The sequence below is a fragment of the Hypanus sabinus genome, chromosome 3 (genome assembly GCF_030144855.1).
Source record: "Hypanus sabinus isolate sHypSab1 chromosome 3, sHypSab1.hap1, whole genome shotgun sequence".
Lineage (NCBI taxonomy): Eukaryota > Metazoa > Chordata > Chondrichthyes > Myliobatiformes > Dasyatidae > Hypanus > Hypanus sabinus.
The window spans coordinates 159,780,781-159,793,641 of NC_082708.1; the positions used below are offsets into that span (position 1 = coordinate 159,780,781).

At 42.6% G+C, this 12,861-nt stretch overlaps 1 protein-coding gene across 2 annotated transcripts in view; it reads right to left on the minus strand.

Annotated features, from left to right (window-relative positions):
* Positions 1 to 12,861, minus strand: part of arhgef38 (Rho guanine nucleotide exchange factor (GEF) 38) — a 102,380-nt gene that overhangs the window by 41,450 nt on the left and 48,069 nt on the right. For both annotated transcript variants that reach the window (XM_059965458.1, XM_059965459.1), the window contains 3 exons: positions 9,258 to 9,381; positions 2,848 to 2,995; positions 1,818 to 1,835 (listed from right to left, as the gene is read on the minus strand). In XM_059965458.1, the coding sequence (XP_059821441.1) occupies positions 1,818 to 1,835; positions 2,848 to 2,995; positions 9,258 to 9,381 (290 nt within the window). The remainder of the gene's footprint in view (positions 1 to 1,817; positions 1,836 to 2,847; positions 2,996 to 9,257; positions 9,382 to 12,861) is intronic.

Here is a 12,861-nt window from a genome sequence, read left to right on the forward strand (position 1 = left end):
GGGCCTGTAATGTGCTGTACTATTCTATGTTCTATATTCTATAACTGCCAGTCTTTCTGACAACATATGGATGATAGAAAAATGGAGGGCAGGGTAAGATCAACCTTAGAGTAGATGAAAAGGTCAACACAGAACTATGGGCCAAAGGGCCTGTACTGAGCCATAAATCCCTTTGTTCCAAGTTCTATATTGACGCTCAGAGCCCACAAGTGAGACATTCATACAAGTGCAGGTGTAAAAATTAACCTTTGTACAATGGAGAAATCTTTGGTAATGGGGACTAGGTGTCGGAAATGGAGACAATTCAAAGGCAGGGCGATGCTTACCCAGGCCGTGAGTGCCTTTTGAGACACAGAGACATAACTGACAGAGAAGCAGAGGGAAACAAGTAATGAGGTTGTGGTTACAACGCAGGTGCAGTTATTGCTACATTTAGAGGGGAGGGTAACCACGGTGACCTGACCCGTCGAGGAGCAACACAGTGCTTCAGACTTTGTGTTAAGTAGGTTGGTTTGCACTACTGCTACAGCATTGCAAAGCACTTTAATGTGGATGCAAAAACAACTCTGTCTGACCCTACCACCAGTGCATCCCCACCCTCGGTTTATTCTTGGCTTCCTTTTAAAACACCTCACATTTACACATGCTGTAACTCAGGCTTTGCACCCTAGGCTGGTCAGCAGTTTCAAAAGGATTTAAACCTTCCTGCTATTATTAAAAAGGTAACTGCAATCCATTTAAGATGAATGATTTGGTACCGCGCCCAAGTTACAGACACACAAGGGATGACAGTTGCTAGAATCTGGTGCAGCAAATGATTTGCTGGAAGAGCCCAGCAGGCCGAGCAGCATCTGTGGGGGAAGAAACTGCCAAGGCTTTGGGTCAAAACCCTGCATCAGCAATTCCATCCTGTTACGTTTTGTAACTTCAAAACTTTAAACTAATCCCAAGGAAGACATGAGAGTCCGTGAATGGGGGTCTGACTTTGAGCTTACTTTAGCGAGGTGCATGTGTATCACATGGTAGTGTGATAACATTGCAATTAACCGCATCCTATTACTGCAATTTTTGGTTTACCAATGGTGGATAATAGTCGTTTATCCTCTTCATCTCGACGAATGATTGCATTTGTTACATTAATGGCTAGAAGATCTATTTTATTGAATTGGAAAGAAATTAATCCTCCAACTATATTTCAGTGGTTTTCTCAAACTATCTCTTGTTTGAGCTTAGAAAAAATTGTAAGAGCTGTTTTTGATCCTTCAGTTAAATTTGAAGAAACTTGGAGACCACTTATTCAACATTTTCATATGCGTTAAATTGTCTTTTCCTAAACCTCACTTTTAATATCCTTAATTATTTGGATGGAGGTTTGGAGTTATTGGCACTACTGTATATATCTAACATTATGCAATGGCCCATGTTGGTTAGTGTTTTTTTTCTCTTTTTTGGGTTTTTTTTCTTCTTTTTATTTCTTTTGCTTATAAATACTATGAGTTTGGGAGGCTATATATATTGATTATTGTATATTTGAAGGTCTACTTAAACTATTAACTATGTACTCTCAAACACTTTGTATTCATGTTTCATTTATGATTGCTTAAAAAGTTAATAAAAGGATTTAAAAAGATAACATTTGCAATTAATGTATTTTACATATAACCCATAATGAATTATTTAAACAAACAGGAATGCCTAATCAGATAAGGACACACACACACACACACACACACGAAAGGACTACATTATAAAACAGTTTGCTGAGAGAGGAGAAGCCAGACAAGGAATCAAAATTTCGAAATAAAATAAATACTTACTGCTCTTGATATATTTTCCTAATTTAAAAAAAGAAACAGATAAAAATTAAAATATGCTGAAGCAAAAATTAAAGTTAGTTACAAGTACTGCATTATTGGGGCAATGTTCCTCTAACCCTCACTGTGTCCCACACAGTTATATACCCCAGGTCCCCCTTGGCTTCCAGCCTATCCGGTCTCCCCTCACAATTCAATAGTTCATAGAGCACCGAAACAGGCCCCTTGGCCCAAATTGTCCACCCCAAATGTGTTACTCAGCAAGCTAGTCCCATCTCCCCATGTTCAGCCCGTCGACTTCGAAACCTCTCCTATCCATACATTTATCCGGATGCCTTTTAAACGGTGCTGACGTGCCCACCTCAGCCAGTGTTTCTGGCAGTTCATTCCAAATGCGCACCACCCTTTGAGTAAAGAAACTGTCCCTGATGCTCCCGTGGCCTTCACCCTTTGAGGCCGGTGGGGAGTTAGGACACTCTGTGCTCCTTAGGCTCTGCTTTAGAGACATTCCTCACAACACAGAAGGAACCTGTCTGGCCCATCGAATCTCTGTTGATTCAGAGCATTCCTAACCCATGCTCACGTGTTCCTCACCACCCTAATTCCCAAAGCTTGGAGGAAGTTACTGTGGCCAGTTAATCTCCCGGTACGTTTTTGGGATGAGGGAGGAAAGCAGGGCACTCAGGGGGAAAGCTATGCCAACACAGAAATGGCAAACGCCACACGGGCAGCACAGGGGCTCAGGACTGAACCCATGTCTCTGGACCTGCTGCACCTCGTTGAGGTCCAACCACGTCACACCTGACCATTCGTGTTGTGGTTGAGGAATACACATTGGTCGCGACTGGCAGAATTCCCTCAAGTTTTGGCTTCACTCCTGACAGGCTGGGTAAATGTTTCCTTGAAAGGTCACTCCTTCAGAACTGCCCAGGACAGCCATCAGGACTGAGACTTGTCAGACCCAGAGCTGATAGTGACGCTCACTTAGATGTGGCTAACATGTTCATTAAAACAAAAACAACAGCTCACTTACTTCAGAATATCAACTTGAGTTCTTATATGCTGCCGAATGTCTTCATCTTTGTCATACACTGCCAGCAAATTATTGGCGTCGTCATGGTGATAACAATAGATTTTATAGACTTCCTCTAAAGGAGCTTTAATCTGCAAAAATATTTCACCTGTTGAAGAAAATACACATTAGACCGAAGCATCAGTGGAAACAGGCCGAAGCCTTCACTCATGAATTTACAAGGATGGATTCAGTCAGAGCATGTCTGTGTACTCTGGCCTCTGGAACATCTCCCCTGACTGTGCTTTCAACATAGCCCAACACCAAGACTGTACTGTTCTATATTCTTTGTTCTAAGGTGGTCTTCTGATATCACAACCCACCTCGTTATGGCCTTACACCTTACTCTCTGCCTGCACTGCGCTTTCTCTGTAGCTGCGGATAAAGGGCAGTATGAGAGAGAGGGAGAAGGGGTGACAGGCCGATGGAGGTGGAGAGAGTGTAGAAGAACGGAAGGACAAGCAGCTGTGGGAGTGAGTCTAGGTGAGAACGTGGTGGAAGAGCAGAAATCAGAGAAGGAGCGGTGAGAGGGGATCTCACAGAAACTCCTATCAAAGGGAGGAGAAATCCTTCAAAGTGGAGAAGTTAAATGGAGAGTGAAAACACTACAGGTGCTGGAACCTGGAGGAACTCAGCGGGTCGGGCAGCATCCATGGAGGGGAATGTACAAGTTGATGCTTTGGGTTGAGTCATTTCACCTGGATGGAGACACTGGAGGGGAGCGAGTCAGGGTAAATCAGTAAGAGGGAGGATTGGAACAGGAGGTGCAAGGTGAGAAGGCGGTGATGGGTGGCCAAAGGGCAGGACGGAAGCAGGTCTGACCCTTACTTGAAATGTTAACTGCTGCAGTCTGAGCTGCTTAGTATGTCCAGCATTTCCTATTTGTGCTTCAATTTTCCAACATGGGCAGCTTTTTGATTTTATTTGTGTAGATGACATGAGGAATTATTTGTGTAGTTTTGGGCTCAAAGGTTGAAGAGCAGACATTAAAGTCACAGAGAGCAACAGAGATTAATTCAACAATAAGTTTATATTAATAACTATGACTATGGCACAGACTTGAGAAGATTTCTAATATTGCTGAAAATACAAGAATATACTATTCCGCCATAGATTAGGATCTCAGTTCCTTATTTTCTGGGTAATGTTTCATACCATTATGACAATAAAATATCAGTCCTTAATTTTCCCAAAAGCACAGTGGGAAAAGATTCACTGGAAGGACCGCAGAGGTTCAAAGAGGCTCATCTAAACGCTCTCGAGGACAGCTGAGAGTGAGCAATAACTGCTGCCCTCCCCAGTGACACCTGACCCCAAAATAGGGTTACAATAATAAGATACAATGATGAAATGTATTAACGAACTATTCGTACGTTAGTAACGTGTCCTGTTTAATTGCTTTAGACAAAGTGTGAGCACGCTGGAGAGAGCACAGAGAAGATTCACCAGGTTGTTGATTCATGGAGCATTTCAGAGATGAGAATGCAGAGGCTGGGTCTGTTTTGCCTGGAGTAAAGGAGGTTCAAAAAGGACATGATTGAGGTCTTTAGTCAATGTACTTGAGAGAAGTTGATAGATTCTTAAAATTGAAGGGCATGTGGGGTAAGAGAAGGAAAGTGAAAAGATCTTCATTGACTGGTTGGATAGGAATTTTCATTATCAAATGCTAGAACTGGGTGGCCACTTGGCTACAGAATGGAGAGCATATAGGCAAGTGTTAGATAGAGTGGACCACAGGAATCTTTTCCCCGTGTAAGAGTAGATAACAGGAGAGGACAGAGATTTAGAGTAAGTTTGTGGGGAGACATTCATAGGGAACCTGAGGGGGATATTTTCACCCAGGGTGGTGATATCTGGAATACACTGCTGGAGAGAGTAATGGAAGCAGAGTCTCTGACAGCATTTAAGGGCTGTTTCTATGAATGACCCACACATAGAAGGCTACAGGCCACATGATGTAAGATGGAATTGATACAGATGGGTCTCCACTGGTCAGCATTGACAAGTTGGGCCAGATAGCCTGTTTTCAAGTTGTAGGACTTTATGACCACCTCTTTCCTATTGACTACTGCTACTGTAACTTGTTTTCAGATTTCAAATGTAGAAATTGTAATTTTGATTCCAAAGACCAGTGTACAGACAGTTGACATGTATTTTCAATAACTGGAGGAAATAGGCTTAAGGTGAGAGGGGGAAGATTTAACAGGAACTTGAAAGGCAAGTTTTTTTATATAAAGGGTGGATGTGGTGGAATGAGCTGCCAGAGGAAGTGGTTGAGTCAGACACAAAAAAAACTTTTAAAAGACAGTTCAACAGGTACATGGATTGGAAAAGTTTAGAGGGGTATTGGCCCAATGGAGGCAAATGGGAGTCGGTGAGATGAGTACATTGGTTGGCATGGATCAGTTTGGCCACGGGTCTGTTTTGGTGCCGTATTACTATGAATAACTGTGGTGCCAGCGCTGATACTTGTGAGATTTCTGGGTCTCTGAAAACACCACTTGCTCTCTCCATCCTGAAGCTAACTGATCACACTATTGCAGACTTTGTGGTCTCCAATAATGAGAACCCATAACCTGCCAATCAATGTCGATCTTTTACTTCAAAGCCATTTTTGCTTCTCCCACTCCATATCCCCTCCAGTTTTAACAATTTATCAATCTCTTTCTTGAATGCACTCGGTGACTAATCCCCAATAGCCCTCTTTGGTAAAAAATGTCAAAAATTTAGCCCTGAATGAGAGAATTTCTTCTCACCTCACTTCTGATCCCTTATTGTGTAACTGAGACCTCCGGAAACCCCCGACCTGGGGAAGCATCATCCTTACATCTACTTACCCAAGTTCTATATGGAATGTTGTAAGATCACCCATCATTCCTCTAAAAATACAAGACTAAAATACTTTATCTCTCTCTTACAACAAATTGCATGAACCCTTGCTGCACTACCTCTGTCATAAATAACCAAACTAAATTCCGCAGATGCTATAAGTCCAGAGCAACACACACAAAATGCTGGCGGTACTCAGCACATCAGGCAGCGTTCATGGAGAGGAGTAAGCGGTCGACATTTCAGGCCGAGATCCTTCATCAGGCCCGAAGCATCAACTGTTTATTCCCCTCCATAGATGCTGCCTGACCTGCTGAGTTCCGCCAGCATTTTGCGGGTTGCTCTGTAATAAATACCTCCTTCTCGAGATAGGGAGATCAGACTTGTACATAATACTCCAGATGTGACCTCACTGAGCCCAAGGCATTTCCAAATTTGTATGCTAATCCTCCCGCAATAGAGGCTTATCTTCACAATTCTTTGCTATAACGAATGCTAATTTACAGTGAATTTTGTACAAGGGAACCCAAGTCCCTCTGAACTCCAACCCCTCTTAATCACTCACCATTTAAAACTGCCATTTCTTTTTGTCTACCAAAATGGCTGGCCTCACATTTTTCTGCACCTGATCCCACACACTCTTGATAAGTGGCTCCTTATCAAAGGTTTTCTGCAACTTCAAATATACTTAACCACCAGAGTTGCTACCGTACAACTACTTCAATAATTTAATACTGGCTGTACAAGATTTTGCTTTTGAAAATCAAGCATTGATTTCACCTCTTTTAGCTTTCAAGATTTATTTAAACTTTCCTTGTTTATCAAGAACATCAATAAATTTCTACTGCTGATGTTAAGCAGATCTATTGTTCCCAGATCACAGTCCATCTCTTTTCCTAAGTGTAGCATTATCTCAGCTCTCTACCCATGTTCTGACACGATAACCAATTATTATTCATTTATAGCAACACCTCTGCAATCTCTTTTAAAATATAATGGTCCTGAACTAGGAATTTTATTTTCTGAGTTTATTGAGTCATAGTCATAGAGTCATACAGCATGGAAAAAGCTCTTTGATCCAACATGTCCATGCACTTGATTAATTGTTAAGCATTTTTTTAAAAATATTTTATAATGTGATATTTTACTTCTAATTGCAGTTTCACCTAAAACATCTCCCTTGTATTTAACATAGCAAACCAAATTGTTTAATACATCTGTCATTTTGTTTTTGCTGCTGGTGCATTTAAAGCAACATTTAAAATCCATCTAGGTATGTACATGGATAGGAGAGGTTTAGAGTCTATGGGCTAACATGGGCAGATGGAACTAGATTACTGTGCAGCACATGGATAAATTACAGTAAAGGCCCATTTCCATGTATAGTACTGTGCAGAAGTCTAGAGCACATGTACATATGTAGCTTGCACAGTACTGTTGTAATTTTATGTACTGCACGGCACTGCTGTGGCAAAAAAGCTAATTTCATGACGTATGTGAGTGACGATAAACCTGACTCTGATACGAGTCTCTACTGTGGACTGAGGGGGAAGGGGGCAGGGAAAGGAGAATCACGGTTGGGAAACGGGAAAGGGGCAGGGAAAGGAGAATCATGGTTGGGAAACGGGAAGGGGGCAGGGAAAGGAGAATCACAGTTGGGAAACGGGAAGGGGGCAGGGAAAGGAGAATCACGGTTGGGAAATGGGAAGGGAGAGGGAGGGAAGCAGAGATACATTCTGTAATGATCAATAAAACCAATTGTTTGGAATTAAATTACCTTGCCTGGTGTCTCAGGGCTGGGTGTGTCTGCACCTGTACCACCCCTCCCTCTGCTCCTGGCACTCCTCTGCCACTTGTCCCTTACCCCGCCCACGGTGCATAACCGTCGCCATTCCCAACATTACTCCCACCAGATCTACAAACTTGCTCTCCGCTTCACGTTGACAAATACAGTACTGTGAAAAAGTCTCAGGCACCCTAGCTATATTCAGTCGACCCTCCTTATCTGCGGGGGATTGGTTCTGGGACTTCCTGCGGATACCAAAAATGCGGATGCTCAAGTCGGTGGACTTTACGGCCCAGCAGAGCTCAGGACCCACCACCCGCAGTGTTTCTGCTCCGGAAAACGATCACAATTGAAAATAAAGTGGAAACAGTAAAGTGATCAGAAAGAGGTGAAACGCCATCGATCATTGGAAAAACATTAGGCTACGATTGGAACAATTTTAAAGGATAAAGTTTCTGAAGTGTTTTATATGCATAGAAAGGTAAAATATATACTATATACTAAGACAAACGTTTGACTAACTGACACTAAATAATACCGTATGTATCTGTTCTGACTCAGAGAATTTCCAATTTTTTTAAATTCCCGATCTGCGGTAACCTATGCACATCCTCCTGTATACTTTAAATCATCTCTATATTACTTGTAATACCTAATAAAAATGTAAATGCTATGTAAATAGTTTTTATACTGTATTGTGTAGGGAATAATGACAAGAAAAAAGTCTGTACACGCTCAAACAAGAAGTGCTGGAGAGGGAACTTCTGGGATTTCCTGATTCACGGTTGATTGAACCCGCGGATAAGGAGGGCCAACTGTATATGTGCCTAAGCTTTTGCACTGTACCGTATAACTCAAAGACTATGATGGTTTTACTCTCTCCAGTGAATATGCCAATAATAATCCCAATTTTTCTTTTTATTAGTTGTATGTGGGAACCTATCCCATTTTGTTTTATATTCATAAAACATAGAAGAGCACAGCACAGGAGCAGGCCCTACAGCCCATCATGTCTGTGCCGAACATGATGCTGAATTGAACTAGATCCTTCCTGCATGTTGATACGTATAAAGACCACTACTGTATCTGCTTCCACCGGTACCTGTTCCAGGCACCCACCACTCTGTAAAAAAAATTGTCCTACACATCTCTTCGAATATTTCCCCTCTTACCGTAAATGCGTGTCCTCCAGTACTTGATATTTCTACCTGGGCAATGATTCTAACTCTCGACTGTCTACCCTATTTCATCATCATCCTCTTTTTTTTACAATTTGCATCTCCCATAATTTAAGACATTTTTCCTTCAAGATTCAATTTCACAGTTCCTTTTTGATTTCCTAATTTTGTTCCCCTAAGTATTTTGTATTCCCTTAAACGGTGTGCATTGGATGTGACTTCCTTTGGCCTCAGTATGTTTTTACCCAGCAATGTTATCTAGAGGCAACCCCATTTTTTCCGATCTCTGCTGAACTTCATTTTATATTGTCCCCTTCGCAGCCGGGCAGCACTCTGACTGAAATACATTAATTAAATTTTCTAGGTTTTATGCACAACCTCAAGGCTTTCCTTTCTCTCTATTTATTATCCTAGCTTTCAACCCACCCAATCATTAAAAAAAATTACATTATGAACATGTTGAATAGGTTTCCTCTACTTTTACAACTCCTCCGCTTAGATCTCTGTAGAAATCGATATGGATTTCTGGGATCTCCAACTGTTAAATACAAATATATTCCAGGTCATTGCTTCCATACCGATCATCTGTGTTTCTTGCTCATCCTCAGTGACTGTGTATTCCAGCATTGACAAGAGCTTGGCAGATATCTGATGGACTGATTCGATGTTACTGAACAACCCGTCCACATCGAGACACTCTATCTGCAGAGAGAAAGCTGAATTAATTTATAAAGATTCGTCACTTCAAACATCAGGCAATATAGTTTTAGTCCAACAGGAAATTAACATAAACACAAGAGATACTGCAGATGCTGAAAGTCCAGAGTAAACAAAAAATGCTGGAGGAACTCCTCAGCGGCTTAGATAGCATCTACAGAGAGGAATAAACAATCGATGTTTCATTCTGAAAGCTTTCCTCAGGACTGGAAAGGAATGAGGAAGGAGCCAACATGGCTTCTGTTTTCTTCCCCATTCCTTTAGTCTTGATGAAGGATCTGAGGCCAAAATGTCAATTGTTTATTCCTCTCCTTCGATGCTGCCTGACCTGCTGAGTTCCTCCAGCATTTTGTGTGGCAATTAACATCCTCCGACTTTAGTGTCCCGTGGGATTTGGTTCATAGAATATATCCAAAATATCTGCATCTGGCTGTAATCAACATCAAGTCAAGTCAAGTCACTTTTATTGTCATTTCAACCATGACTACTGGTACAGTACATAGTAAAAATGGGACGACGTTTTTCAGGACTATGGTGTTACATGACACAGTACAAAAACTAGACTGAACTACGTAAAAAAACAACACAGAGAAAGCTATACTAGACTACAGACCTACACAGGACTACATAAAGTGCACAAAAACAGTGCAGACATTACAATAAATAATAAATAGGACAGTAGGGCAAGGTGTCAGTCTGGGCTTTGGGTATTGAGGAGTCTGATAGGTTTGGGGAAGAAACTGTTACATAGTCTGGTTGTGAGAGCCCAAATGCTTCGGAGCCTTTTCCCAGACGGCAGGAGGGAGAAGAGTTTGTATGAGGGGTGCATGGGGTCCTTCATAATACTGTTTCCTTTGCGGATGCAGCGTGTAGTGTAAATGTCCGTGATGGTGGGAAGAGAGACCCCGATGATCTTCTCAGCTGACCTCACTATCCGCTGCAGGGTCTTGCGATCCAAGATGGTGCAATTACCAAACCAGGCAGTGATGCAGTTGCTCAGGATGCTCTCAATACAACCCCTGTAGAATGTGATGAGGATGGGGTGTGGGAGATGGATTTTCCTCAGCCTTCACAGAAAGTAGAGACATGTAGACTGTGATTAGATTTCTGTCTGTCATTAGGTATTTGAGATCTTCTTTGTACTTTCTTCAGATTGAAATACCTGGGCAGCAGCAATTAAACTGCATTAAGTCCACAGCAGGGGCCAGGCCATTCAGTCCACCTGCTTCATTCTGGTGCTTGGACTTAACACCTGCCTGCTTCCATCCCTTCTAATCTTCTCTCTTCACCACTCAGTTCCTTTCACACTCGTGTTCATATGGCTTCCACTGAAACCCATCTCTGCCCTTTGCCACTCAACTCCTACATTCCCACTGCTGCCTTGCTGTGGAACTTTCTGCTACAGACCCTATTGATCCATCAGTTGTTCTTACATTATTACTCCATTGTTTGGTCTCTCCACCAGTCCCAAAACCTTGCCACTTCTTGCCTATCATGATTAGGTTGCCCTCTTTTAGAAAACCTACAACACAATACAGGCCCTTCGGCCCACAATGCTGTGCTGAACATGTACTTACTTTAGAAATTACCTAAGGTTACCCATAGCCCTCTATTTTTCTAAGCTCCATGTACATATCGAGGAGCCGCTTATAAGACCCTATCATATCCACCTCCACCACTGTCGCCCATTCCACATACTCACCATTCTCTGTGTAAAAAACTTACCCCTGACATCTCCTCTGTACCTACTTCCAAGCACCTTAAAACTGTGCTCTTTCATGTTAGCCATTTCAGTCCTGGGATAAAGTCTCTGACTATCCACACAATCAATGCCTCTCATCATCTTATACACCTCTATCAGGTCACCTCTCATCCTCCATTGCCCCAAGTAGAAAAGGCCGAGTTCACTCAACCTATTCTCATAAGGCATGCTCCCCAATCCAAGAAACATCCTTGTAAATCTCCTCTGCACCCTTTCTATGGTTTCCACATCCTTCCTGTAGTGAGGTGACCAGAACTGAGCACAGTACTCCAAGTAGGGTCTGACCAGGGTTCGATATAGCTGCAACATTACCTCTCGGCTCTTAAAATCAATCCCACGCTTGATGAAGGCCGATGTACTGTATGTCTTCTTAACCACAGAGTCAACCTGCATAGCAGCTTTGAGTGTCCTATGGACTCAGACCCCAAGATCCCTCTGATCTTCCACACTGCCAAGAGTCTTACCATTAATACTACATTCTGCCATCACCTTTGACCTACCAAAATGAGCCACCTCACACTTCTCTGGGTTGAACTCCATCTGTCACTTCTCAGCACAGTTTTGCATCCTATCAATGTCCCGCTGTAACCTCTGACAGCCCTCCACACTATCCACAACACCCCCAACCTTAGTGTCATCAGTAAATTTACTAACTCATCCCTCCACTTCCTCATCTAGGTCATTTATATAAATCACAAAGAGAACATTTAATGATACAAAACACAGGAATAGCAATAATAAACATGAGAAAGTTTGCAGATGTGGAAATCCAAGACAACACACACAGAATGCCAGAGGAACCCAGCAGGTCCAGCAGCGTTTATGGAAATGAATAAACACTCGACGTTTCAGGCTGAGACCTTTCTCCATGACGAGGATGTTTTTTTCCAATCCCCAGCAGCTGGTCTGCCACCTAAATCACGTACAACTTACGGGACAAAATAACAAGGAAAGAAACATAGTCACACGTTAGTGCAAGATGAGGGAGACATGATCTGAGGTAGAATTGAGGTTTACGAGTAAGTTCAGGAACCTGATACAATCTGTTGTTGAACCTTGGGATGTGGGTCTTTGAGGTCCTGTACCTCCCGTCTGATTGCAGCATCAAGAAGAGGTCGGCCATTCCCCTCCCCCTAAAGGTGGGGGACCCTGATGATAGATGCTATACTCTGCTGAGTCATCGGTACATGGATGCCCTCAATGGTGGGGAGAGCTGTACCCACGAGGGAAATGGAGGAGTCCGCCTCTCTCTGTAGCCTCTTGAATTTCTGCGCATTGGAATTCCCTTACCAGGCCATGACACGACCAGTCAGATTGACTTCCACCGTAGACAAATTTGCCAGTTTTTGATGACATACTGTGGTGAACTACATATACCTGTCTGGACACGCCCCCTGCTGTCTGCTCCTGTGACTCCTCCCACAGACCCCGGTATAAAGGCGATCAAGGTCTGAGCCCGGCCTCTCAGTCTCCAGGATGTAGTATGATGGTCACTCACTGCTTGTTCCTTCTTCCAGTCAATAAAAACCGATATCTCGCCTTTGTGTCTCAGAGTGAGTTATTGATGGTGCATCACATACTGAATTGTCTTAAACTTCTAAGAAAATGGAGGCTTTGGGCCGGAGCTATGATGGTGTTAGACAGTAGCTTCTTTGAGCTCATCTGTGGAAAATGCTTAATTACTACCTTGAATGTCTGTTTTT